The following is a 27,256-nucleotide window of genomic DNA, read 5'->3' as shown; positions in this document are numbered from 1 at the left end:
TATGTGATTTCTATAAGTAAGACTGTGAATAGGACCAATTTAAGGGGTGAAATGGTGGAATGGTTGTTGGAGCACTTTTCTGTGGTGTGCATTTGTGTAGTAAATAGATATGTGCAGTATGGTGTTTAATTTGATTTCAGATAAAGGTATTGAAAACATTATGCCTTTTCATTTTCCAGGTCTTTAGGTGTGTTGTTGATGGGAACACAGTGTATTCCTCTGTGCACTGATCTTTGGATGCCATTGCTGGATAGGTACATTTCATATGCAAAGAAGAAAGAACTTTCACCAGATAATGTTAGGCAGTGAGTGATAGCATAGAAGAAAGACATTTGTTTCGTGTGTACATATTACTTGTATCATTATTATCATTTCTTGTAAATCCTTGAATGAAATATATAAAATTTAAATTGAATATGTATAATGTATGATCATGTATACAGTAAAAGCATTATCTATCCTCGAAGATGTATTTTAAATTTTTGCTGAATCTTTACTGGATTAGTGGTTATTGATCTACAATGGTGTTCTTTTTTCTAGGCTCTATGAATATGGTTTGCTGAAAATTGGACATTCATGGCACAGCTCCTGTTTTTGGGAAGGTAGCATCAGTTACGAACTTCATAACGGAAACTTGGTTGGGGTTATGTCTCTCTACAAGCGACTCCTTGCGACACCTACAAAGTTGTATAATAAACATTGGGACCAGTAAGTAGTTCATTCTTTTTTATGACTTACTTACATTTAAGGCACTTTTGGTAACTAAGCACATTTATGTCTAGGCAAAATGCATTCAGAGAAGAGTAACACACTGTATGAAAATGAAAGCCAAAGAACGCTGAATGAAAAAAGAAGGCATGAAGAGCAAATTAGTTGACTCTACAACAGTTACACACAAAATGAGAGTGAGGCAGTTGCCATATGCAGGACTGGTTATGTGCAGTATTAGGCCCCTCAGTTTTGATAAACGTCATTTATTTTGGCTTATTTCCTCATCTTTATAAATCTATACTTCACAAGTTGTTGGGGCTTTGATAAAGGAAGTACAGTATGATTTTGTTCATACACTCTTCCCATTGGAAACCCAATTATTATAATATGTTGGATACATTTTATTCACTATGAAGTCTGTTTCACTGGATTACTGATATAGCAACCAACTAAATTTTTCCAGATTAGGTAAAATATTTAATATTTTCTTTTGATCTTGTCATTTTCAGCTTTCTTGCTTTGGTTAGAGACCACCATCCATGTAACTTACTGTCACCTGAAGATTATGAAGCCCTTCGCAAGCAAACGTGTGAGGAGCTTAAGATTAAATATACACCAACACGCTATGCACCTTCGAAGTCTGTGAAAAAGGTTTGCTTTCTTGTCAGTTTGTTTCTGCATGGTTTGATGTTTTAGTTTGTTAATACATTACTCTGTTGTCTGACTTATTTTCCTTTCCAAGCAGCTGTGTGTTTAAGGTTACTGTACAGGCAGTCCCCGGTAAACGGTGGGGGTTCCGTTCCCGGCCGAGTGCCGATAACCGAAAATCACTGATAATTGTGGTAATAATGGCATTTACGATGTCATGAGCGCCAATAAACTGCTTATCAGTGCCGATAAACTGCTCACCGATGCCAACAAACTGCTCACCGATGCCAATAAACCGATTATGGATGCTGATAAACTGTTCACCGCCGCTGAAAACCACTTACTGTTGCGAAAATCTGGTTAACGACTTTATTAGCCAAGCGCTTTAAAACTGGGATGCTGTTGACTGACGCTACCAATAAGTGGGGACTGCCTGTATATCCTTTGAAATAAGGGAATTTTTAAGATTTCTTTTAGCTTAGAACATTGAGTTTGGATTATTACACGATGTAAATGATTATTATATCAGAGTGGAGAGTTTGCGTGTTACATGGTGTTTGGGAAGAAAATATGTTTTGTGTATCCCTCCTTGTTCTCAAGTACCCAACCTTCTGCTGAACCGCCCTGGTTTCTAGCAATTTGTTGTTAAAATTACCATACTACTGTCATCAGGCTTACTTTTTTTACCTGATGAACTAGTGGGTTCCAGTGGGGTGGAATTCAAAATGAAACAAGGAAGTGAACAATAAGTATTTAAACTTCTTTATTACTGAATGTTATAGTGTTTTCTACCAAGGTAGTTTGTTTTCCCATATCTTCAGGTTGAATTTATTTGAATTGCATTCCAGTTTTATTTAAATGTGTAATATAGGCCATCAGTGACCTATGTGTTTAACCCTGACAGTCCAGGCTAAAATATATATTAAGTACATCCCTTGTCTGGGATAAATTTCTGGATGGCCAGTTTTAAAAAAAACATGTCAATGGAAAGAGGAAGATATGCATATGCACATGGTTTAAGGGAAAAAAAATTCTAAAGAAATTTCTATACCTTCCACAGGAAGTTGAAGGTAAACATTACCAAGATAGTCATAAAAAATATGCTAATTTTACCAAATTATGAATGTTTTTTCTAATTTAATTTTTATTTATGTAAAATTATAATTACAGTTCACACAGTTTCATAATAGATAAGAACTAAAATCAGTAACAAATTCTGAGTACACCACTGTATATTTATTGTAAAATATTTGAGACATCCTTGGATGGGAATGGTGGACAACATTCTCCTTTGACATCTCAGGGCAAACTGATCTCCCTCTCTCCTGTACCAACTAGCTCTGTCCCTCTACTGTCTCTTTGCCTTGTTGTAAGGTTGTTTAGTTTAACCCTTAATGGATGGATCCCCTCATGAGAGGATCTAAAACAGGTTTTGGGTGGTGGATGGATCCTCTCTGACGAGTATTAATATTACTTGCCATACGATTTGGCTGTATTGAGCGACAAAGAGTTTCCATCACTTCAAGGGCCCATAATTGAATAGTGGCAGCTTTAGAATTCAGCTCAGCTCAAGCAGTGGGCATCTCAGGGAATCAGTATTGTTCTTGAGTTGAAGGGGAAATGTCTTGCTCCTCTCTCTCCCATGACATCTTTTTATTTATTTGCTCATAATTATACCCAGGGATTGCTGTTGGTTTTAGTTCTTATCTTTTATGGTATTATGTCAGTTATAATTGTAAGTTTGCAAAGAAATGTTAGAAAAAACATGTATCTCCAAAAAAGTGACTGCATCTTCCTAATCTCAGTAAATTTATGTAAATATTTTACAACAAATATACTCAGAATTTGTTACTGATTTTATTTCTTGTCTGTTATGATATTGTGTGAGCTGTAGTTATAATTTTACAAAATAAGATAAAATAAATTATTAGAAAAAACATGTATAACTTGGTAAAATTTACGAGTGTTTTGTAAAAGTGGCCCCGCACAAGGTTGTAAATAGTCACTTTCAACTTTCCCTGGAAGGTAGGGAAAATTTGTTAGAATTTTTTTTTTCTTACGCCATGTGCATTTGCATATCTTCTGCTTTCCATTGATGTGTTTTTTTCTTAAACTGGACAAACTTAAAGTCTGCCCGGTCTGAGGGGGTTGCATGATATAAAATTAGCCCAGCCCCTTAAGGGTTAAGGGAAACCTGGGGATTACAGGATTTTAATTTGGTTGATGAGTGTTTGACTGGTCAGCCCAGGGCAAGGGTGATATTTTTGTCTTTGTCAGCCATTGGTGAAGCAGCTTAGGGGTGACTTGGCCAATACTGCCACGCCCTCAGAGGTTAAGATGAGTGTTGACCAGGCAAGCATTGATTCAGTGCATTGATTCATTGCAACCTTTCTAGTTCAAAGTCATTATCTTTATTAATGTTTTGTATTAGAACATGTCCATGATTCCCACCTTCTCGCAGTGTGGAATCAGCTATGTAATTGCTTGGTAAGTCACTTATATAAAAATGACATTATAAAAATGACATTTTTATGATAAAATAGTTTTATATATACTTACCAAGCAGTTACATAATCAGAGCCTGCCCCCTTCCCCTCAATGGACATTTAGGCATCAAACAAACTGAAGCTCTATGCTGAGTTGTACCTATCAGTCCCGAAAGTAGGCGGGACCCTGTCACCTACACTAGCGATGGCGGCACCACCGCGAAAATTTGAATTTTGTTAGACTGCCATGTAGAAAGCTAGTAGCTATGTAATTGCTTGGTAAGTATATATAAAACTTTATTTTATCATAAAAATGTCATATTTATAATTTACATTTATAACTTAGGCAGTAACTTTAATTCTTGAGAAGTAGTGAGCAAGATATTACTCAAGTTTTCAAAGTGGTTAGCAAAGTATTGCATAAAAATTTTTTTAAATATTAAAGGTGATGCATAAATGGAACATACCAGGCCAAACACACATTATATATGAAAATTTTATAAAAAAAAATTTTGCAAGGTGCGGAAATGAACTGTAATAAATAAATGAACAGTGACAGTAAGTGAATATGACATAGGCTGCTATGCATTACTACTGTAATCTCTCTTAAATTGTACTTACATCAGCATATAGAACAGTTTCTGTAACTTTTCTGTAGTTTTCCAGGAAAAAGAACTAAACATCTCTTGCACTTGTTGTACTGTCTTTTAATATTACCATAATTGCCTCTGAAAAGGAGGTTATGTTTTAGGCTCTGTTTGTTTGATGGAAAGATTACATTAAGAGTTAATGGTTGGGTTTTTATGTGAATGTAACAAATGGAAGTTTAACCAAATGTGGACCTCATTATTTTTATTATTATAAATTAGGTAAAGGAGACTGTTTATCACATTTCTAGGCTGATAGGGCCCTCCAGAAGGGTTTTAAAGGTGGAAATGGAGCAAGCTATTGTTAAAGAATTTGGAATTTTCAGCGACCTGTTGCTACATAATGTTGTGAAAGCCATCTTATCTTTTCAGACTCCTCAGCCAGAAGACAAGTTGAGTTCACGTATGAAAGAAAAACTAGTTGCATCTTATATAAAGACTCACGAGAGCAATGAGGAGCAAGTCGACAAACGCTGGAAATTCGAGGAAAGAGTAAGTTAATCGTTTGGACAAGCTTATGTTTTTACTTCCATAACTACTGCTCCTCTTTCTGAATGCTCCTCGTCCTTCTCCTCACACGTTCAGATCACCTCAGTCTTTGAGATCTTGGTCAGTTTTCCAGCCACTCAGCATCTTATCTTTCCATCACTGCCTAGTCTGTAGTACAGTCTTCCCACTGTATGTTTCCCATGACCCTTAACATTTAAAGGTCACACCTTATCAAATTCTCCTGCATTTTCTTTGCCAATCTTTATGTTTCCACTCCTATTACTCAGATATTCAGCAAAGGATTTCACAGCTGATCCTTAATGGCCACAACATTTATCTCAAATTCTTCTCTTACACATTGCAGTCTTAATTTTTGATCTTGCATTATGGTAGAGTAACATCACCAGCTTAATGAGTTTTTCTGGTACCTTTTGCTCATTTCTGTTGACTTTTGAAAAGTAAATCAATATTTATTTATTATATTTGGTTATTTTTATACTTAGAACTTACCCAGTGATTACTTAGCTAAGAGAGAGGAACAACTCGGCTATGAGCTTCACTTTTGTTTCTGCTGGTTTAACAGAGGAACAACTCGGCTAAGAGCTTCACTTTTGTTTCTGCTGGCCTAACAGCAACATGATGTTAAGAAAGCAGCTCGATTTTGGTTTTCGGCTTAAGATTCTTACCATTTGGTGATGTATTTTCAGCTGCAGCAGCCTTCGGCTTTTGTATTTGAATTGACAGTGTTTTTCTGATTTTTGACAGTTGCTCTCCCTGAAGATGTACTTATTTTGACTTATTTAGCTAGTAGCTATGTCAGACTCTAGTGCATCAAGTATTAAGTATTGCAGCAAAGGCTACAATACCCGCTTAACTAAAGCATGTTATGACTCACCCTTTATGTACGACATGCAGAGGACAAATCTGTTCAATTGACTTGACATGTGAGGAATGTTGTGCATGGGATGATAAAAAATGGAAGACTTTAGTTTCTCGCCTATCTAAGTTAGAAAGGGATCGTAAGAGGAAAGTGGCTTCCAGAGCCTAATTTAAGTTAGCTACTCAAGATAGGACTCGGGAGTCTAGTAATGCTGATATTCCTACTGTCTCTTCCCTGCTAAAGTAACCTCTCCTCCTATACCACCAATCTCTGCTCCTGGTTCCCATGCTCTCTCACCCCGAAAGTGGGCGGTGTTTGTCACCTACTTAAACAAAAGACTTTCACTACCGCGATTTTCAAAATTGAAGCTGACATCGAGTTAGAAACTCTTAGCTAAGTAATTACTGGGTAAGAATGTATAAAACTTTAATTATAAAAATGTCATGTTAGTCCTTTATGACATATGTTTCTTTTGAACTGTTGGATTTAGTGTATTTTTTTGGATTAAATGATTTTGTACGCTTTTCTTGAGAACGATAAAACTTATAGAATTCTAAAAGCATCTCATAATGGTCTTTATATACTGTATCTGAGATGCATTCTATTTTATGTCTTGGTTGAATTTATGCTAATTTGAGACTTTTCTTTTGCAGATAAAGAGGCCTTATTTTCATATTAAACCTTTAGATAAAAAACAAATTAAGAACTGGAAAGAATATTTAGATTTTGAAGTTAGTGAAGGCAATCCATTGCGCATTGTTCCTCTTTTTGAACGCTGCTTAGTGGCTTGTGCTCTTTATGAAGAATTTTGGTGTCGGTACACATCTTACATGGAAAGACATGTTCAGAATATAATTGATGGGAAATATAAAGATTCTTTTAAAGGTGAAGTTTTAAGCTCTAGCATTGATGAAAAAGATGCTGGAACGTCAGTGAATGAAAATGAAGTGTCTGAGGCTAGTACAAATGAGAATATCCCTTTATCCAATGATGATGGTCAGGTAAATAGTGAGAATGTTGTTGATATTAAAAATGTAGAAAATAAAGACGATTCAGAGATGCGGGGCTCTGGTGAAGATACTGATTGTAACAGTATTGCTGTAGTTGATCATGAAAACGGTGTTGTCCAACTTTCGAATAGTGATAGTGTTTGTGAACAGAACCCAAGTGCTGATAACTCTGAGACAGTGAGCTTTGCCAGTGGAGAATCAAACGACAAAGATGAACAGGAGTGTGTAGCAAAGTCAGAGCCCCCTACTATTGAACAAATTAAAAGTGAACTGTGTGCCAATTTGAGTTTGGAGGAGCGAGTATTAAAATGTGCCCCGCTCACCCCAGATTGGATTATGACCGGGGTGAGCTGGGAGGATGTGAGACAGATATATCGCCGTGGTGCTTGGATTCATTGTCCCAATAAACCCAGCCTTCTCATGCAATGGGCAGAGTTCGAGGAAATACAAGGTAAAGAGAGTGATCCTTGACGTGCAATATTCGAGAACCAGGCTGTGAATGGGTATAACATGCTCTCTCTTGTTTTTGAACTTCTATTCAGTTTTAGGTGAAATACAGTACTGTACCTTAGTTATCCACTTGAGAAACAGATTCTGTTCAGGGAATTTAATGGTCAGGGGTTTTTGATGCTGAAAATTATGCATGAGAGTTAAGGGCATTGCATATTTCTCTCTGTTTCAGAACTGCACTTAGCACTTTTATTTGTGGATTGCTTGCAAAGGACCAGTCAAGGGGAAATGGGTTCTTGAAGCCTGTTTCCATTTTAAGTATCGTGTATTTTTGCAGTAATTCATATAGTCTAAATTGTACTGAACCTCATTAAGCATCTTTTGCAGCTATAATTTGTTGAATGCTAAATTTAGCTTGTTCTCAACCAAACCACAGAGTCACATTTTAAGGTTTGTATGGCAGAATCAGTATATTTGTATTTTAATAGTTATAGAAGGAATTTCAATTAAAATGTAAGAAATATTTAAATAAAATAATTATGTGGAAAGCTAAGGTACAAGTAATAGAGAGGAAACTAGGATGCCTTCTTCAGGGGGAGTTTATTGCACCTTAGGTCCCATTCTGTTTCAGGTTATTATTAATGTTATATATTGTAAAATGTTCTTAAATGAGGAGTGAAAAGTGGAGCCAGACAAAGAAAGCTTGAACTTCAAGGTGGGAGGAGACCAAAGGGAAAGCATTAAAAGACAGGATTACATCTGGGGCTGAAGGGATGCTACAAATATTGTTTAGGACTGCCTACAATTTGCTGTGTAAGGCACATTGTAGATAATACCCGCCTACAGAGATTCTGTTGCCGAAAACTATATTTTGCTTGGGAGGAGAATTGCATAACTTAGTTAAAAGCAGGTGATTTACTAACACCCTCTAATTAGGTTTAGCATTGTCAGCTTAAAGATCACCTTTTGTGCCATAGAATTTCTGTGATATCAGTATAGACTTTCCTGGTTAGCCTTATGCTTAGCTGCTATTATATTGTTTAGACTTCAAAAAGTCTGATTTGTAGGTAAGCATGGAGAAAGATATTGAAGGAAATATGATTTTTATATAAACAATATATTTTTATTTATTGTTTAGACTTCAAAAAGTCTGATTTGTAGGTAAGCATGGAGAAAGATATTGAAGGAAATATGATTTTTATACAAGTAACTTACTAAGTAATTACATAGCTATTAGTTCACTTACACAGCAGTTTGAATTCAAAATTTCATGGGTAACACTTCAAACATTTGTGTCGGTGACCAGTTCCCCCCACTAGCAGGAATATTAGTAACAACTTTAGCAGATAACCTCAATCTGTTCCTGCTGTGCTTGGGTAAAACACCGAGTTATGGCAGCAACTTATTCATTTTTTTCTGGTGATTTAACTGGAAGATCAGTGGTGTATACATCCACTGGATTGCTTATTAGTAACCTTCATGGAATCTCAGGATGAGTTTTGTCTTGTTATGTAGTTATTAAGTTTATTTGTCAATAGAATTTTTACTTAAAAGTAAATCCATTAGGCCAAATCTTTTGTTTATACCTAGGCTACTTGCAGCCGCCGATAATGTTCTGCTCTTAAAGTAATCCTTGTACGTTTGTGTTCAGCTAACAGCTTTTGGGTTTTACCTGAACAGGATCAGACTAAGATCACATCATGAAAGGGCTTATTTTTGAATGCATAAGGAGAACATTTTGCCTTCTTTTTAAGTGAAAGCCAGGGACATCAGAGCAGCCTCTTTCTCCCTAGCTTTCAGGCTCATTTGTCCTTTACTTCCATTCCACATAGTCCTACTGGAAGTATAATTGTCCTCCGCATCTCGGTTTCTTATCGAGTAGTCCAGATCTATCTCGCCTGATGCCCAGTTCGCCATGCGACAGCTACTGTCTGACATCAGCTATAGAGCTTCCAGAGCCACGAGCTTCTAGCTTGTCTGGCGCCCAGCTTGCCTGGCTCCCTGCTCGTTTGGCACTGGTTACAGCCTGGCACCTGCTAGCTCCCACGAGTGTCCACCAGCCCTGAGCTCCTAACTCGACTGGCACTCAGTGCTTCTGGCACCAGCTACAACCTGACACCAGATCCTTCTCCAAATGTCCAAAGTGCTCTCCAGCTCTGTAGGACAATAGAGAGGTCTCTGCACATTTGGAGTTTTCAGAGGACCCTCCTCTACTACATATGGTGATATGGCAAGACCCATTTCATCCACTGAATAGAATGTATTCCCCTCATGGACTTTTAACTTGAGACACACTTGGAATTAGGAGAGCAGTTTGCCTACTTTTAAGTAAAGCTAAGGACATCAGAGTAGCCTCTGCCTCTTCAGCTTGCAGGCATTTTATGCCTGGTACATCCATTCTGCCTTCGACCTACTGGGAATGTATTTGATCTTCGTTTCTCACTAATTTTAATGGAAGTTACAACAGTATGGAAATCTTCCGGTGCCTTGAGGCCTTTTCCAGTAACTGGTATGGTATTGCGGAAGGAAGCTCAGGACTTTTTTCCTACTGTCTCTTCACCTTGTAATAAGGTGTAGAGTTTTTTTTGCGGAGCCAGGGAGTACAATGTACCTGAAGCACCCACCACTCTGTGGATAGGTTGTAGTTTTATCCAGTGGTCTGGTTTTTTTTTATTTTGGTTCTTTGCCCAGGGCAAGGGCAGGCACCTATCATGCTTTGCTAGCCATCGGAGTACTCCCTTCGCTGCAAAGTTCCCACTAGTGGGAGGCAACCCATGGCTATACTGCTACGCCACTATGAGTTAATATGAGCACCAGCCAGAGGCAGTATCCACCTGCAGTAACTCCTTAACTGATAAGTAACGAAAAACATTGTTTTTCAATGCTAGCAGTTTTTCTGTTTCAGATTCATTACTTATCTTAATGTTTTGGAGTATCCATGTATCCCACCTCCTATCAATGTGGGAATCAGCTATGTAATATCTTGGTAAGATACTTATATAAAAATGACATTTTTATAATAAAATAAAGTTTTATATATACTTACCAAGTAATTACGTGATTGGAGCCCACCTCCTCCCTGCTGATGGATGTGAGGCATGAACAGGTTGATGTTATCTGCTTATAGTCGTTACTAATATTCCGTCTAGGGGGCAGGGGACTGGTCACCTACACAGACATTTGAAGTGTTACCATGATATTTTGAATTAAAGCTGCCGTGTAAGTGAACTAATAGCTATGTAATTACTTGGTAAGTATATATAAAACTTTATTTATTACAAAAATGTCATGTTTTCATACAAAGTGTACAATCTGTTACTTTTAACAAAGTCTTGACATCTGATTAGGAAAAGAAACCAGTTGTTGAATAAGTGTAAGAAGTAAGCAAAGTAATCAAAAGGGTAAATAATGCCTTTTAAAGTTAAATGCCTTCCTGTTTCAACTACTGGGTGCTCTGATGTTACTTTATCATAACCATAGGTTTAGAGTGAAGATGGTGGCGGGTGTGTCAGAAGAACCTGGTTCATTTTGGTGACCATCAAGGAAAAACAATGACCCCTTTTGGCATATAACATAGTAATGGAAGAAGCTAAAAGTGTGCAGAAACGACACCCCCCTCCCCCTGAGCTGCTGTGTTTACATAGACTACTAAAAGCAGAATCTTAGGAAGAGGTGGCAAAATTATTTAAATGGTGGAAGAGTGGAATGAAGCAGAGAGGACTGCAAATTAACTTAGGAAAAACAAAACTTATGTTGATGGGAAAAGATGTAAAGGAAAAAATACAATCAGGAAAGTGGCCGTGTAGGTTTAGTGGGAAAGGTGTGAGGGTGAATTCTGTACTTGTACTGTTTGTGAAAAATGATGTTACCATAGTTGCTCAGTTTACAAAATATACAAGGAATAAGAGATTTTAAATGCCCAAAATGGATTAGCCTACACGAGTGAATGGGAAAAGAGGAAAGTTGAGAACCTTGTGATAGGTGGGCAGGTCTTAGAAGAGGTAGAGTAAGTATGTTACCTTTGGAGCACAATGAACTGTAGAGCAGGAGTTAAAAAGAGAGAGTAGCTACAGCATGACAGAAATGAACTACCAGTAAATAAAAGGGTTCCATTAGAAGCAAAAGCAGAGACTTAACACTAGGTACAGAAGGAAGTGGGAACATGGGTGCTGTCTAGGAAAGTAGAGATATTGAAAAGGTGTAACTGTAGAATGTTAAGATTCATGGAAAAAGTATAATATGGAGATCACATTAGGAATGAGGAATTGGTGGAGATATGGTACAGTGTCAAGAAACTTGAAAAACACTAAGGTCTGAAAGTTGTTCCTATGAGACTACAAACCTTCATCTTTCACTTGGCTTACCTGCAGCAAAAGCTGGTCCGGTCACTGAAGCTTTGAAACAGGGTGCTTAACTAGCAGCAGGCGAGGGACCCTCATTCACTTGATTGTTACTTTTTCTTTCGCCCCTTTGCTGAACAGATACTTTTTTACCTTGGCTGCTGTTGAAGTTTTGAGAAGTACTTTTAGAGTTGAATGGCAGATGACTATGGCTTGCTTGTATCTGCTAATGATTTTGCCTTTAGTAAGAATGATGCTGCCTGATGATAATTGTACTTTTAAGTATGAACAATGTAGATGTCCAGGGTGTAAACAAGTGTCCTTTTTTATGTAACCCTCACTCTTACTATTCCTTTCGCAAAGGTCAGGAGCATTTGATGTCTTTTGAGTTCTGAACTGTGTCAAATGTCCCTCAAGGTCACATGCCAGTTGGTGGTGTTCAGGTCAAAACAGATGTCGAGGGAGAGGCTGGTGGTGTCGTCTTAGGGTAGTTTGCTTCTGTTTTCCCAGAATCTTCTAATTGTTCCATGTATATGACCCTGGCTCCTACTGTTGGGATGCCTGGATGGTATCTGAGGATGGAGTGTGTGAACTGGCTGGTGATCTACATGGACTTTTCATGCTGAAACTTTGGTTGGTGTGATGGTGCTTCCTGTAACCTCCATCTTTCCTGCTATGGTTCCCACCTCTAATGCTTCTGCAATGGTGAGGTGCTGCTGAAGGTGATGTAGCCTTCCTCGGGCATCCTGGGAGACTCCTCCATATACACCTTTTATGGAACATTTGGCTTATGTCAAAAGTTCTCTGCCTGCCTTATTCTCAGCCAACCACACTACTGCAACAGGTGTCTCTCCGTCTGAAGTTTTTGTTGGCGACTAGGTTGCTACTTTGGCAATGCCTGCTGTGTCTGCTGTACCTCTTGTCCCCTGGCAAATACCTTGACTTAGGTCATGGTGGGCCTGTCTTCTTGATGTCTTCTTCTTTTTTTCAGGACCTGTTGCAGCTTATGTTCTTGGGTGCAACAGCATCTCTCCTAAGATTTATAGTGGTGAAAGGTCATTTAATTGAAATGTGACTATTGCTCTTTCTGTCCAGCAGCTGGTTGCCATATTCATACTTGTTGGGCCAGATGCAGGAAAGTTGAGCAACAGAGCTTCCTATCTCTTGACTTTTGTAATTGGTAGATGTGACTCCCTTTTTAACAAGAGAGGAGGACTGATAGACTATAATTGTTTGGCATTTAATGACAGTTTGCTACCTTCAGAGCTGGTCTTCCTGTTCATTACTAGAAACCAGCATTCTACTAAACTTTCTGGGAGTGAGGTTACACACAAATCAAACTGGTGCAGGGCAATGTTAGCCAGGACATCACGTTTGACAGACTATACAGGTGATTACAAGAGTCGTCCTTCCTTTGTTCTCCACTTGACCAGGAAGCTGACATTTCTGGGTTGAACAACATTGTTGATGTTCTTTGTGTCTCCTTATAAAAGACTTAAAGTTTTATTAAAGTGGGAACAAACTGCAAAATCAACTAAGTCCTCTATAGTAATCCTGCCTGTAATGAACCCCACATTTGTCTTTGTTGCTAAGGGAAAAAGTGACATTGCTAGTTGAGTCGGTGGGTAGGTCCCTCACTCCCTCAGTCACCTGCTGCTAGTGAACTACTTTGCTACCAAGCTCTAATGAATGGACCAGCTTTCACTGAACATAATCCATGTAAAAGACAAAGGTTTGTATGTCTTTGAAAAATGCAGATTTTCTTGAATTTGTAGTATTGCAGTGGTTTGGATGAGGAAAATTTAGTAAGGAAAACATACATATGGAAGTAGCAGGATGAAGACTTGTAGGAAGACCCAGGAAATTGTGGAGAAGAGGTATAGATGAAAGCCTAGATTAAATGGCAGTTTAGGAAGAAAGAGCACAGGCCAGAGAAGGGTGGAGAGAACTTAATAAATTACATCTAACCCCATAAAGGGAAAAGCTAATGCAGAAAAGATTTGTTCCTACGGAAATACAAATCGTCACCTTTTGTATAGGAATACTCCTATATAAAAGGCTCTGGTTTGTATACCTAGGAAAAGTGCAAATTACTTAAAAAAATTTGTTATGTTTCAGTTGCAAAACTTATACAACAAATCAGATTGTGTTATAACCAATTGTAGCTAACATAAAATTACCTGGACACCTAGTGTTTTCATTACAAGTAGAGACAGCATCAAGAACATTTGTATTGTTTTTAATCGTTCTGTCATTATTTTAGGTTTTTCTTTTATCATATGGTTTGCTTAATATCAAATTAGGCAGTTTTATATTCTTTGTTAACATACTGAAAAGAGTTATAATAAACCTAAATCCCATAGGATTTTTATGGCATTTAGGAATGAAATACATGAAAGGTATCCAGGACTTTAAAGTTACAAATTTATATAATTGAATTCATTAACAAATTTTTTAATATCTGTAATACAATAATTTCCAATTTCAAATACATTTAAAAATTCAACATTTGTAGTTAAAATCTGTGGATTATTTCTTACAAATGTCACCAGTAGCTTCATTTGCCATTATGATAATAAATTGGTTATAAATCTTTCTCATTTTATTAAAACTATTTAGGATAAATGCACAAAGAAACTTTATCTTGTATGGCACATAAATTTAGTATCAGTTGAGTAAATTGTCAAGTACCTGTATGTATATTAAGTAGGAATGACATTTATATTTGACAATGATATTAACATTCATTATTTTGTATGTTTAACATTAGAAATCAGCCAAATTTAGAGCAAAATTTCAAATTTTAAGCTCATTATCTTGCAAAATATTAAGATTACTGGTACTGTAATAACATAATAATAAAATTCATCTTTAAACATACACTATTACACTTAATACTATTCATGTTAATTCTCAGTTATTAATACCTTGGAAAATTAGTAAAATCATAGATGGAAGTGTCATGAGTTTGACTGTGGAAAAGGTACTCATGGACTTGAAAAAGGTAATGGTTTGTATCTCTGAAACAAAATCTGTATTAATTTATTTTCCATTAACATTGATATTGCTTTTTATAGCAAGTTTATTGCATACAGTAGTTAGCTTAGTAAATTCAACGTTAAATTGAAATTGTAAGAAGACCTGTATTGAATTGTGTAAAATGCTGTGAAATTGTATATTTGATATCTTTCATTCTGGGAGAATATTCTTTATCATTAGGTAAAGATTATGTCTCCTAGCAAGATTTTCTCACAGTTAATTTCAAAGAGTATTAATAGTCATAAGCAAAAGACATACATTGTCATAATTATATCTATGCATTGTCTCGTTTCCAGTGCTGGTTCACAAGTAAATTGCATTTAATGGTCATTGTTCTTGATAGCACTGTCATATACTGTGTAAAGTTCTGTTGTTTCAGGGAATTTGGATACAGCTAGAGAGCTTCTTAATACAGCCATTGCAAAGTACCCTACTTTACTAAAGGCTAGGTGAGTTGTTCATCACTTGTTTTGTGATATATCGTATGATTGCATTTTTTACTGATAGAGCTCTGAAGCTAACCGGATTGAATGAAGTAACTAGCTCTCCAAAATTGAAATGAAATCAAATTCCTTCTTCCAGACTTGCACAATCAGTGTTGTTAAAGCATAACAGGGGCCCCAAGAACTAACTGCTACACTGCATATACAAACAAGGCATTGAGAGACTGATGCACATAGCAGCGCTAAACATGATGAAACTAGTTCTATTACTTGTATTTTCCATATATCTCTCTCTCTCTCTCTCTCTCTCTCTCTCTCTCTCTCTCTCTCTCTCTCTCTCTCTCTCTCTCTCTCTCTCTCTCTCTCTCTCTCTCTCTCTCTCTCTTAGAGAATACTGCATGAAATTGTCATACACCATACAACCAAGTGATTTGAACTCTAATTTTTTATGTTTTTTTTTATTCATTTTGTAAACATTCTTGCAACTGAGGATTTTCATAAGTTCAGATATTGTTCTCTTATGATTTATGTACAGTAATACCTCAATCTTAAGACATTTCAAGTTGCTCAAATTCACAGACACACAAACTTTTCATTGGAACCTAACTAATTGTCATACATGATTTTTCACAGATGCAACATTTGTTAGCACTCACACATTTTTACAACTTATTATTTCTCTGTATGGCTTTACCTGTAGAGTAGATAGTTTAAATTGATCTAATTTTACCTGTACCATCTACGAACTGTAAATGCACTAGTGTGGCAAATATGCTCTAAAACATTATTGAGAGATAATAACTAAGAGTTGTATGAGTCCAAATAAAAAACACTGTTTGTTCATGGAAAAGCATTTCAGAACAAAGGGAAAGAGACGTAGAATGAAGAAGTTATTAAAAAGAGGTTGAGACTTCTATAAATAGATCGGTCGGAAGGGGAGAGGGAGAGGAATTCTCTTCCAACTGTTTTTATGTCAACCATTTATTTCTTTTTTAAGGATAATGGGTTAAGCTAACTTTTAAATGAAATTACAGTAACTTTAATTTCATTTAAAAGTTAGCTTAATAATTTGGGAGCATGATTAGGGTCATATTTAGTGTTTAAACTTTACAAATAAGCATTTATTAGCATTTTTAAAAACCGTGCCAAGCTTACACGGAAACTCACCTTGCGCGAGGGGTTCTGGAACCTAACCTCGCATAAGTTCAGGGTATGACTGTATATGGGGTACTGAAATATTACATTACTTTATTCAACTTACAGAATGCAACTTATTGAATTAGAACGGCGAGCAGGATGCAATGAACGTGTTGAGGAACTATATGGAGACGCTTCACGCGCACTCACTTTGCCTCGACAACGCTCATGGCTTGCCATTAAGTATGCACGTTTTCTTTTCAAGGTAAGACTGGAAAAGAGTAGGGAGAAATATCCAATTTATTTACTACTTAAAAAACTTGAGAATGTCCTTTTGACTTTTGAAAACTAAATACAAAGGTCATTGAAATTTTTTGAAAAAGGAGTTACTCTAAATGTAATATGTTCCCATTTTTCTTGAATGCCTTATATGCAGTTCTGTGCATGGCTAGGTTCACCAGTCATTTGTCCATCAAGCAGAAGAAGAAACTTTGTCTGCTTGTCTTTTTAGATCCTTAGAGACATAATGGCCATTTACCTCACTTTTTGTGAGCTTTAGCTGCTGTAAATAGCTCATTTGCTCATTTCTTAGGCATTTGCTTTGGTAGCAATCATCATTCTAGTGCTTATCAGTATTCATTTTCCAATTTTCATTTGGGTCATCAGTTCTTTCGCCTCTATATGCTTTGTTATGAATAAGAAATGAAATGATGGATTCTGCAATCAGTAAGCTAGTAAGAACCTCACAGTTGCGAGGTCCACCTTCTAAATGGGCCACTTCATCAGGCAGGATCAAGAATTTTGAGTAACTGACTTATTTTCATCACCCTGAGAGTTTAGAGTGTCACTTTGTATCTTTATTCAGTGTGTACCACTGTGAGTATATAATTCCAAAGCCCTTGTCATAACCTTCACACATTTATGTTGTTGTTCTCTTGATATCTTTGGCTTGAAAAAAAAAAAGAAGTTATGTAGCATTTTTATTTTTACCATCACTGAAAACAATCTGCAAAAATTTGATCCTTTCATATATAAAAACAAATATTACCATCCCTTTGAGAAGTTTAGGCCTAAAATTCTTGAAATATTTAAGAAATAATTGGAGAAATAATACAGTATTTTGATGTTGTATGTCACATTTTGAGATACGGGGTTCTTAAGGTGGAGTTTCCTGATCATAAGCTGATATAGGCAGTGGTACTTGAACCAAGGTTTCAAGAATACTGAGCTTAATGGGGAAAAAGAGCTGTCAGTTTGAAAGATTTTTCAATTAAATTTGTTGTATTTTATTTTAACAAACTATACTATATTATACTTGCCTCTTACAAATTAAGTGCTTCAGTTGTAGGGAGTGGTTGTGGGAAATCCCCTATAACTACAAAACTGTGACAAATTTTGATATAATTGTTCAGATTCTTGTTGCCATATGCCATACATCTCTTTAGAAAAATTTCACATTATACCTTTTTTCTTATTTCCTTTGTTGAAAATACAGGCCACTGTCCTTGAGATTTTTTGGTCAGTGGTCTGTTCAAACTTTTATGTAAATAACGTGTTGGGAGCATTACCAAAATGTATAGTTTCTAAAACTGAAAATTGGTACAGGTGTTGATGGAAGCTGATCGAGCTCTAGCAGTGCTTCGTAAAGCCTTAAAGAAAGATCGAGGATATGTGCATTTGTACCATCATGTCTTCGATATATGCTACCAGAGACAGCCCCTTGACTGTCAGGGGGTATTGGCATCAGTCTTGTTGGCTTTAACTTCCAAAGAACTTCCAGTAGAAGATAAATACTGGTTTGCATATAAGAGAGTACAGTTTTTAAGGGAGCATGGTGACATTCTGACGTAAGTTATTTTTGCATTTTTTCTGTGAGAAATCAGTTGCCAAAGTTTAATATGTGAGGTGGCATATTACTGACTAGATTGTTATAGTTCACAAAAAGTGGCTAGTTTTGGTACTTAGGATTTCCATACATCATCTAGTTAAGTGCCACACTATATTGTCTTTCATTTCATGGTGTGCGTAGGTTGAAGGCTGCTATAAAAGAACAAGATGACCTTAGAGAAGAATCAGGCTTAAATACTGTTAAGGATAGTAAAACTTGTAGCACCAAAAAATCTAAGGAGGTCAAGAAGGAAGAGGAAAAGAAACCTGATAATGAAGAAAAAGATGGTATGTATTGCTTACTCTATATGAAATCATGCACTTTATTTTTTTCTCAAGCTAAGATGACAGTATGTGATGAGAAGGTGTCTTCTTGGAATTTAAAGTAAAAATAAAATATTAAGTTAGTGATAAAAGATTTTGAAGTAATTGATTAAAGAAATGGGGAAAAAACAGTGTAAGAGCAGAGAAACACAAAGTGTGACCAGTTTATTGAACCATACTGTATCAAGTTGACTGACATATACAAAAAATGGCACAATACACATACACACACACTTGTGAAAACATAAGGACCAGGACTTAGGATCTGGTAGTGGCTTAAGGCCTTTAATGAGCTCTTCACAGCCAAATATTTTTGCACAATCAGAAAGGGGAGAATGCGAATGCCCTTCAAAAATAATGTTTTTCCATTTTTTAATTAGGGTTTCATTGACATTGTCACTATCCTGAAATAATTTTGCTTGCATTTCATGAAAGACGAGAAAGACAAGACAGAAAGCACGGCAGCAGAGTCTTCAGCGGCCGTGGAAGCTACAGCAACAGCTCCAGAAACATTCACAGTGCCTAATTCAGTGCCTCCACCAAATCAGCAATTCCCTGTACCTTACTTTTCAGCTGATGGTATGTTTAGTAATTCTGAGTATGATCTATATTGCTTGTATGTTGTCACCTGGGAAATAATATTTATGAAAGGTACTCAGAGTTGTTTGATGTAGATGCTACCAGAAGAAGGACCTGTAATCAGTTGTGGCTTGTGTTATTACAAGGCTTATTTTATTCATGATCTTTGCTTTTAGGTGCTATCACATACAGTCCAATGGAAGGCTATGGTTATGGACATGCCGACCCCAACCAGAATCTTCCCACAGCACAAGAAGTGGTTCAGGGAGTTCCACCACAAAGTAGTGAAGCAAATGGAAAGGAATATCATAGTGTTCCACCTTCTTGGGAACTCAATATACAGATTGGGTCATATGGGTAAGTTTTGGTCTTGTTTGAAATATGTCTTAACTACCCTCTTCATTGTTTGTCTGCATTGCTGAACACAGCTTTTCTAGAATATCCCAAGCTGTTTTACTTGGCAATCTCAACAGTTTTCAGTCATCAATATTCATTTTTCAATTGCCTTCATGAAAGGAAAGGCAATTATGCAAGACAGTAATGAAGTACAAATGACAATCAGATATTTTGTTTTCAGGTATGGGAACACTGAAGAGCAGCAGTGGCAGCAGCAATCTAGTCATCACGTATATGATCATTTGGTTGCCAAAGGATATCCTGATCACTTGAAAGATAGTAAAGTAAGTATTACTCTCTCTCGTACGTTCTTGTAGTGAAGAAATCAAGGCACTCGTGTTTGTTCAGATGTAGCTTGAGCCACTGGAAGAAGTGTTCACATTAGCTTGCCTTTGTAAAATATAATTAAATGGTTTGCAAGAGCTGTAAATTCTATGTATAAGAAGTGAATGGGACAGAGATCTGATTAAAGAGAATCTGTTGGGATGTAATGTAGCATTAATACAAAAAGCTTAACATAGCAACTAAGTTATTTCTTGTCTTTCGTAAGCCTGGTATGTTTTCATTTTCACATTACATGGAATTATGATATATAACACCTTTATTATGGCAAGGTGTTTTCTTTGCCATATAAAACCAAATTTTTTTGTAGGATTGACAAAATTCTTGACTGTATTTTTTGTTGCCAAGGGGAAGGTTTGTTTACCCAGTGAACAAAATACTGTTGTAGTTTTTGATGAAATGTGAATTCATTATTTTGATATATAGTCAAGATTTAATATCACAATACTGTATATATATTTGATATACAAAGTAATAATTACTTGCAATTTAACATTATTCTCAGCAAGGAGTTTCAGTTACGAGAGCAAGTGTTTACGTTCGTCAGCAAATGTAATTTGCATCTTTAAGAAAAAATGTTAATAATTGTCATTGTAGTGACTTATTTTGGGGGTATCAAGATTTTAAATAAGAATTTGCATTACAGGTTGAAGAAGTCCCTCTCCCCATGCCATTGAAAATTGACCATTTGAGATATAAGCCAGATTCCCAAGGGCAGTCAGTATTACCGGATCTAAGCCAGCCACCACCAGGTCTTGCTGGGTCAGCAGCAATTTCCGACTCTTCAGCAAATAGCAGAGTTTTGCTGCCAACTCCACACAGTAATCAGTCAATTAACAGACCTCTGTTGCCAACTCCTCATGGAGGTCAAGCTGCAAACAAAGTTTTACTGCCTACTCCTCCTGGGCTGCCACCAAATTTTACAAGGTTAGTACTGCTTATTTTGTCAATAAACTTTTACATAGTACTGTTTTTATGTATAAGTGACTTACCAAATAATTACATAGCCTATTGTTTCCTTGCATGGCAGCGTAAATTAAAAAATTCGCTGGTAACGCCTCAGAGTATAGTGCAGGTGACTGGTCCTGCCCACTGACAGGAATACCAGGAACTACTAGCAGGCAGCCTCATTCTGTTTATGGCGGTGCTCAAGTCAACACCGAGTGTCAGTGTCAGTTTTGTCTTTAATTTGCTGGTCAGAAACCAGATTTTGGTGATGTATTATCGCTGATTTTGAGTAACCTCAAAGCCTACAGCTTTCAGGATCAGTATTTTATTGTTTGTTTTTAAGATCTGATTCAAATTTACCATATTTCACTACAGTAGCAAATTTGATTGTGAATTCGCTACTGTAGTGAAATGTGGTAAATTTGAATCATGGAATGATACTCACTCTCAGTTAATAAATTCCACGGTAAACTAGCAAACTGCGTTACTGAGACAGACGCAACTCAATACTCCTTCGAGTGTCCCTAGTAGTGCCTCTGAAAAAAAAACCCTCCTTCCTGACCAGAGCCTGGGCAGCCCAGAGCCTTTCCGCATAATTATGTACCACCCTTGGTTCACAGTGGGGTTATGGCTTCATTATGTTAACTGGTAAAGTGGTAATGCAGTAAACTACACTACTTTGAGGCGTTACCCGCGAATTTTTTAATTTAGGCTGCCATGCAAGGAAACTATAGGCTATGCAATTACTTGGTAGGTATACATAAAACTTTATTTTATCAAAAATGTCATATTCCTAAACAACATAAAAATGGTGATGGGTCTTATTTATATTCATATTAGTTACAAACCTGATACTTTTCCTAATTATCAAAACCGTATCACCTATAAGTCTTTCAAGCACTCTAGGAGTAAGGAATTCGTGCGTTGCAAAATGTCTCAATTGTTTTGATTAAAAGTTTTGACTTGGTAGAGCCTTCTCAAGTGGAATCTTTAAAAAAATATATTTCATGTAAAGTTAATATCAAAAACATATACAGGCAGTCCCCAGTTATCGGCAATCCAGTTTTACGGGCTTGTCTAGTAACGAACTAATGGCAGCTGATCCAAAATCAAGTGATCCACGGGGTTTCCTATTAGATTTTCGGTTGTCTGCAATTTTCTAGCCTGTTTACGGAACCACCATTCCAACTGCCTATCTTTAGTCTTGTTTTCCAACCATTTTTAAAATCAAAAGAGATATGACAAATTTTTTTTCGGAAGTTGTAAACAAGGGTGTCAACACTGAATGGCTGATACAAAATTTCGAACCCGGGGTTCAGTAGTTTCACCCACTTTCTAGGCTTCCTAGCCAAATTTTCTATCTTAAATCTTGTTGTCAATTTTCACTCCTTGTACAGGGTGCAACACAAGGTTTGAGAACAGTAGGAAGAATATCAAGTCATCTGTTGTGTTTCTGGAAACAATATTGTTGTCATCAGAGTTGAAGAAAAGCTGAACAACATTTTTAGAGTCCTAAATTTAAAATGTGTTGGTTATTGATCTGGGGCATCAAAACAGCAAAATGAGCAGGTCTTCTTTATGGAAGGAAATTTGATGAAATGTACATTTAAAAAATGAAACTTTTCTGAGGAGTGATGAATGAGGGTGACAAATGTTGAGCAGCTGTGAAAATAAGGTTATAAGATCCTCCAGGCTGCATCTTTGTGCCAGGTTATCTTATTCCTTTTTCCTGAATACAGCCAGTCCCTGGTTATCGGTGGGGGTTCTGTTTTGATGGCATGATAATAGGTGAAAGTCACTGATAACTGAAAATCGCTGATTTTCTGTTATCGGCGCCTGTTAGGTATGTATCGGCAGCGATAAACGGAAATCGACACATATCAGCGCCCATGTTAGGGTATGTGTCGGCGCCGATATGCAGAAATTGGCACCAAAATTTGTTGATTTTTGTCGCTAGACAAGCCCAGAAAAACTGGATCGCCAGTAACCAGGAACTGCCTGTACATCATTCTTCAAGTTTGTCTTTCCAGAGAGTAACATCTTAGCTTAATGAACATCTGTATTTATTAAATATGCTGATAATATTTTGTGTCAATTATTTGCAGACCTCCCCCACCCTTGCTAGGGATGGGACCTGCAGGACTACATCCCCCCCCAGGTTTTGGTACACCAAGCACTTTCCAAGATTCACATTTACCTGGTGAGGACCATCGTCGACCATTCTATGATGAACCGCCTTTTGGTAAACGTCAGCATCCAGATGATTATAGGTAATGATAATTTGTGAAATGTTCAGTAATGCATTGTAGATATTTTTATTAGGTATTCACTCCTTGTAGAATTGGAGGCTTCAGAGTTAAGGCAATAATCATGTAAATAATTTATAGTAACATATTACAGTACGTCAAGAATAACATGGACTTTAGAGACAAAGTTTACAAACATCTATGAATGTATGGCTAATCAAATAGCTTTGCATTTTCTTGTTACAAAGGGAAAGAGTATTGAATGAAATCGTATGATGAAAACTAAGCATATGACCAGATACAAGAATCTTCCTTGGCCAGATTGTGAATATATTTGAAATAATTGGTGAACAGTGATCTGTAATGAAATACATTTCACAAAGAAGGTACCACCTATTCATTTCACAAAGAAGGTACCACCTATGACAAGAAAAAATAAAATGGAGCACACATCACTGGATGGGAAATTTCTCCATTACTGTACAGTATACATCATGAATATTTTTATGTCAGGTTTTACCTTTGTGTAACTGGACATGAAATGAGTTCACTATTCTCCTTTGGTAAAATTTCTACTTGAACTTCCATTAGCCCTCATTTTCCATGATTTCCTTAGCTTGCTTAGATATCTTCATCCTACTTCCATATCTACGGCTTTTCTGACTTGACTGTTTCTCATCCCTTCTCATCACATGTTCAGATCTTGTCAGTATGAGATCTTTATCAATCTTCCAGCTTCAGGACATAACATCTTTCTGACAGGTTTTCATTGGTAACTGAGTGGCTGAAGAATGTGGTGTCCAGTGATTGGAAAATAGAGCATGATTCTAGTGCCTCTCACTCAAAATATGTATTCAGCAGTGTTGATTCTTCTTTCCAGACATTAAACTTAACTAAACTAAGGTTTATGTATGTGAACCACGAGATTTATTTATTTTTTCATGAAACTTATTCGTAATAAATTGTAAATTTTATTTTTTCAACAGATCTGAAGGAGAGCGTCCTTACAAAATGCAAAACACAAACTTTGATGATTTGCAGGGGTACCGTGCTGAATACGATAATAATTACACATCTTCACCTGGCCTTAGTGGCCTTCCTAGTCACACTGCAAACTTCCGATCCCATGATACTGATTATGATACATATTCACATCAAAGGAGAAATGATGATCATCCAACTGACCATTTCTTAGAGGAACGGCCAACATACTGTGTTGAAAGCTCAAGACTTAATGAACCAAAGAGGTACTCCCTTCGTGATGAAAGCTTTGATACGTCAATGCCAAGAGAGGTATGTACTATCTTTTAAGTAGATGTTTTAGATTTTCCTTATCCAAAATTGAAATTGTAAAGGCATATGATCGTAAGAAGCGCAAAAATCCTAGAGAGCGACAGTGACCATCACGGTCTCCAATATAAGGAGGCCCTCGCCATCCTCCGGTGGAAACCATCTCTAAACGTAACCCAGGAGACCCTTCTTCTCCCTTCCAGTGCCAGGAGAATGGCAAGAAGTGCCCTTGGGATAACATTTCAGCTGCCCACTACTTTAGGCACAGCGCTCTATGACCAAAATCCCCAGGAACTGGTGCCAGCCAACATTGAGTACATTAGTCAGCCAGGCTCTCCCAGATGAGTCGTTCTGTTACCAGCCAATAAGAGGAGCCACCACCTTCAATAACTATTAAAAAAAAAAAAAATTTGTAAGCCCATTTGCAAATATAAATTTGGGATAGATGTACCCAGGCTTCATTCACTTTTTGAGTATGGTAGAAAGCTTTACAGAAACATTAAGGTAAATAATTGAACTTTGGATAGCTGCTGTATGATTTACCTGCTGCTACAAAGACTCATTCAAGAGATTGAGAAATTACAATACAAACTAAACGGCATCCTAGGGCTTGAGATTTTAACAGTAGTTAATCAGCCTGGTAACATTTTGACAGGGTTATGCTGCTGCCTTTATAAAGTTGCTTGATGTTCAGGAAGGGACAAAAAGCTATTTCTCTAAAATGGTTTATAAACTTTCAAAAGAAGACAAAAAAGTCTTATCCATGGCACAGCAAGTCAGGGGTTTAGACCTAAAGGACCAGAGATGCTATTACAACTGGATCCCACAAGACAGTGCCACCTGAAGTTAGTTTCCTCTTTCACAGATTATAAAAGAGACTTTGTCATAAGTATAAACCAATTACTTTACAGAGTGCTTTGAAATGGAATATAGAATTTTGGTCAAAGGCCAAGCACTGGGACCTATGATGTCATTCAGTGCTGAAAGGAAAATTGAGAGGAAAAAGGTTTAAAAGATAGAAGGAAAACATTTCAGTTGCATTATGAAATAATTGCCAAGAGAGGGTGGGTAGCAAGATTGAAAAAAGAGAATATGAATGAAGGAGGTACAGCAAAAGGAATGGAATAGGTTGCAGCTAGGAGCCAAAGAGATGCTTCAAATAACTCAAGTAATGCCTACAGTGCACCATGTGAAGTGCACTGACAGCATTACAACCCTGTGGGATACAAAGAACCATTTTCCTAGCCCATTAACCTGGGTCAGCATCTTGGGGTTGTCCCAAGGAGAAAAGAGGAGAGACCTGTGAAAAGCAGTCATACCTCATTGAGTTGGGCAGAGTGCAGATTTGGTAAAATTTTCGAAGTTATGGTTTTTTGGTCCTATTTTATGATGATGTTTTGAAAGGGGTCACTGTACCTTGGTTTGTGTTATATATCATATTTACTAGATACCTTTTAGTTCTTCAGTGCTAATTCTATGTCGCATTCAAGAATTGCACTGAATTCTTTTGTATTACTTCTTTTATTCCTTCATATTTACAGATACCTCATCTAGATGCAGATAATTTGAACGTCAATATACCTGATTGGCTTGTAAATGAGGGTGGAAAACTTTGCCTTAGTGACACTAGCAATGGGACGTCAGTCATACGTTACTGGCCAAATTTCATGACATCACAAGGGCATACGGTAATTGTTTTTTGCAAGTCATTTAGTTTTTATGTTTGTTGCATAGCTTGTATTATTTATAGAAATGATACTGTTTGAAATCAGTTACATTTTGCTTACACATAAATTACTTCCATAGTTTGGAGTACTTTTAAACTGGTATATATGTTAAATAATTCAGTTAAAGATACAAGATACAGTAAACTCCCTGTACTCGCGGTCTCACAATTCACGGACTCGCCTATTCGCGGATTTCTCTATGGAACATATATTTGCATTATTCACTGAAAATTCGCCCATTCACAGTATCATGGTATTTTTCACTGAGAAATACTCACTGATTACTGTATTTTCATCTCGTTTTCATGATTAAATGCACTTTTGTGAATAAAACTATTAAAATACTCGGGTAGTGCTCAAGTTACGATAATTCGATTTTGCAGTGGGGTAAGCAATTAATTCCGATACGACAATATTTATAAAACATTTTTAAATTTCGCGCAAGCGCAGGCAGTAGCATACAATCAGGCAGTGAGAGAGACCAAATTATAATAGACCAACTTATTTTCCTCCATCTCTTTATCCCATCTTCTAGTTAAAAAAGCAAAAGAGAATGATAAAAGTATTGTTAGTAACATTTATACTCTTGCGTAAATGCGTACAGCCATAAACAACCGAACGACAGTCGTTTTGCTTGTATTTCAACCTTCGCACAGTAGTAAACAATTACCGTAGCTATAGTACAAACAACGTTAAGTAGAATAGGACCGATATATTTTCACATTATACCTTTATTTGGTATGGACAAAAGATCGGCAAGGAAATATACTGCTAAATTTAAGCTGTAAGTTGTAGCTGATGCTGAGAAAACAATGTTCAAGTTGCTAATGACTATAAATTATCATGCATTGGCAGCATGGATGAAGCTCGACCGTAATTAAAATTGGAGAGAAAGTATTTTAATCAAAACTACTGGGCCTGAAAGAACACATTACTGTACTGGTATTTTTACGCTGATAAACGATAAATACGTAAAGCTCATGTTATGATTAAATCAAGTGAAAATAGGGAACAGAATTTTGATTTTTTTTACACAAACGCCCCCAAACAGCCAACGTCATCTATTAAAAAAAAAAATAGCTAAATTAATTTCACAACGAGACATATTTGTTATATTTCGACTTAAAAACACTTCATATAACGAAAAGTAACCTTGCCCCATATAAATAAAGTATCTAGAGATTCATTTATGCTAACTAGAATCAAGAAAAGCGCTGTGAACTGAGTTAAATACGGC

At 36.7% G+C, this 27,256-nt stretch overlaps 1 protein-coding gene across 2 annotated transcripts in view; it reads left to right on the top strand.

Annotated features, from left to right (window-relative positions):
- LOC136854230 (pre-mRNA-processing factor 39-like) overlaps positions 1-27,256 on the top strand; it is a 49,725-nt gene that overhangs the window by 13,353 nt on the left and 9,116 nt on the right. For both annotated transcript variants that reach the window (XM_067130582.1, XM_067130581.1), the window contains 16 exons: positions 180-305; positions 541-708; positions 1,221-1,362; positions 4,865-4,984; positions 6,515-7,322; positions 15,080-15,149; positions 16,407-16,545; positions 17,886-18,127; positions 18,310-18,455; positions 18,927-19,070; positions 19,247-19,427; positions 19,648-19,750; positions 20,455-20,735; positions 22,862-23,026; positions 23,989-24,295; positions 25,834-25,980. In XM_067130582.1, coding sequence (XP_066986683.1) covers positions 180-305; positions 541-708; positions 1,221-1,362; positions 4,865-4,984; positions 6,515-7,322; positions 15,080-15,149; positions 16,407-16,545; positions 17,886-18,127; positions 18,310-18,455; positions 18,927-19,070; positions 19,247-19,427; positions 19,648-19,750; positions 20,455-20,735; positions 22,862-23,026; positions 23,989-24,295; positions 25,834-25,980 — 3,289 coding nt within the window. The remainder of the gene's footprint in view (positions 1-179; positions 306-540; positions 709-1,220; positions 1,363-4,864; positions 4,985-6,514; positions 7,323-15,079; positions 15,150-16,406; positions 16,546-17,885; positions 18,128-18,309; positions 18,456-18,926; positions 19,071-19,246; positions 19,428-19,647; positions 19,751-20,454; positions 20,736-22,861; positions 23,027-23,988; positions 24,296-25,833; positions 25,981-27,256) is intronic.

This window comes from Macrobrachium rosenbergii, chromosome 28 (genome assembly GCF_040412425.1).
Source record: "Macrobrachium rosenbergii isolate ZJJX-2024 chromosome 28, ASM4041242v1, whole genome shotgun sequence".
Lineage (NCBI taxonomy): Eukaryota > Metazoa > Arthropoda > Malacostraca > Decapoda > Palaemonidae > Macrobrachium > Macrobrachium rosenbergii.
The sequence above is the reverse complement of the archived record's forward strand: the minus strand, read 5'-3'. Positions and strand labels throughout refer to the sequence as shown.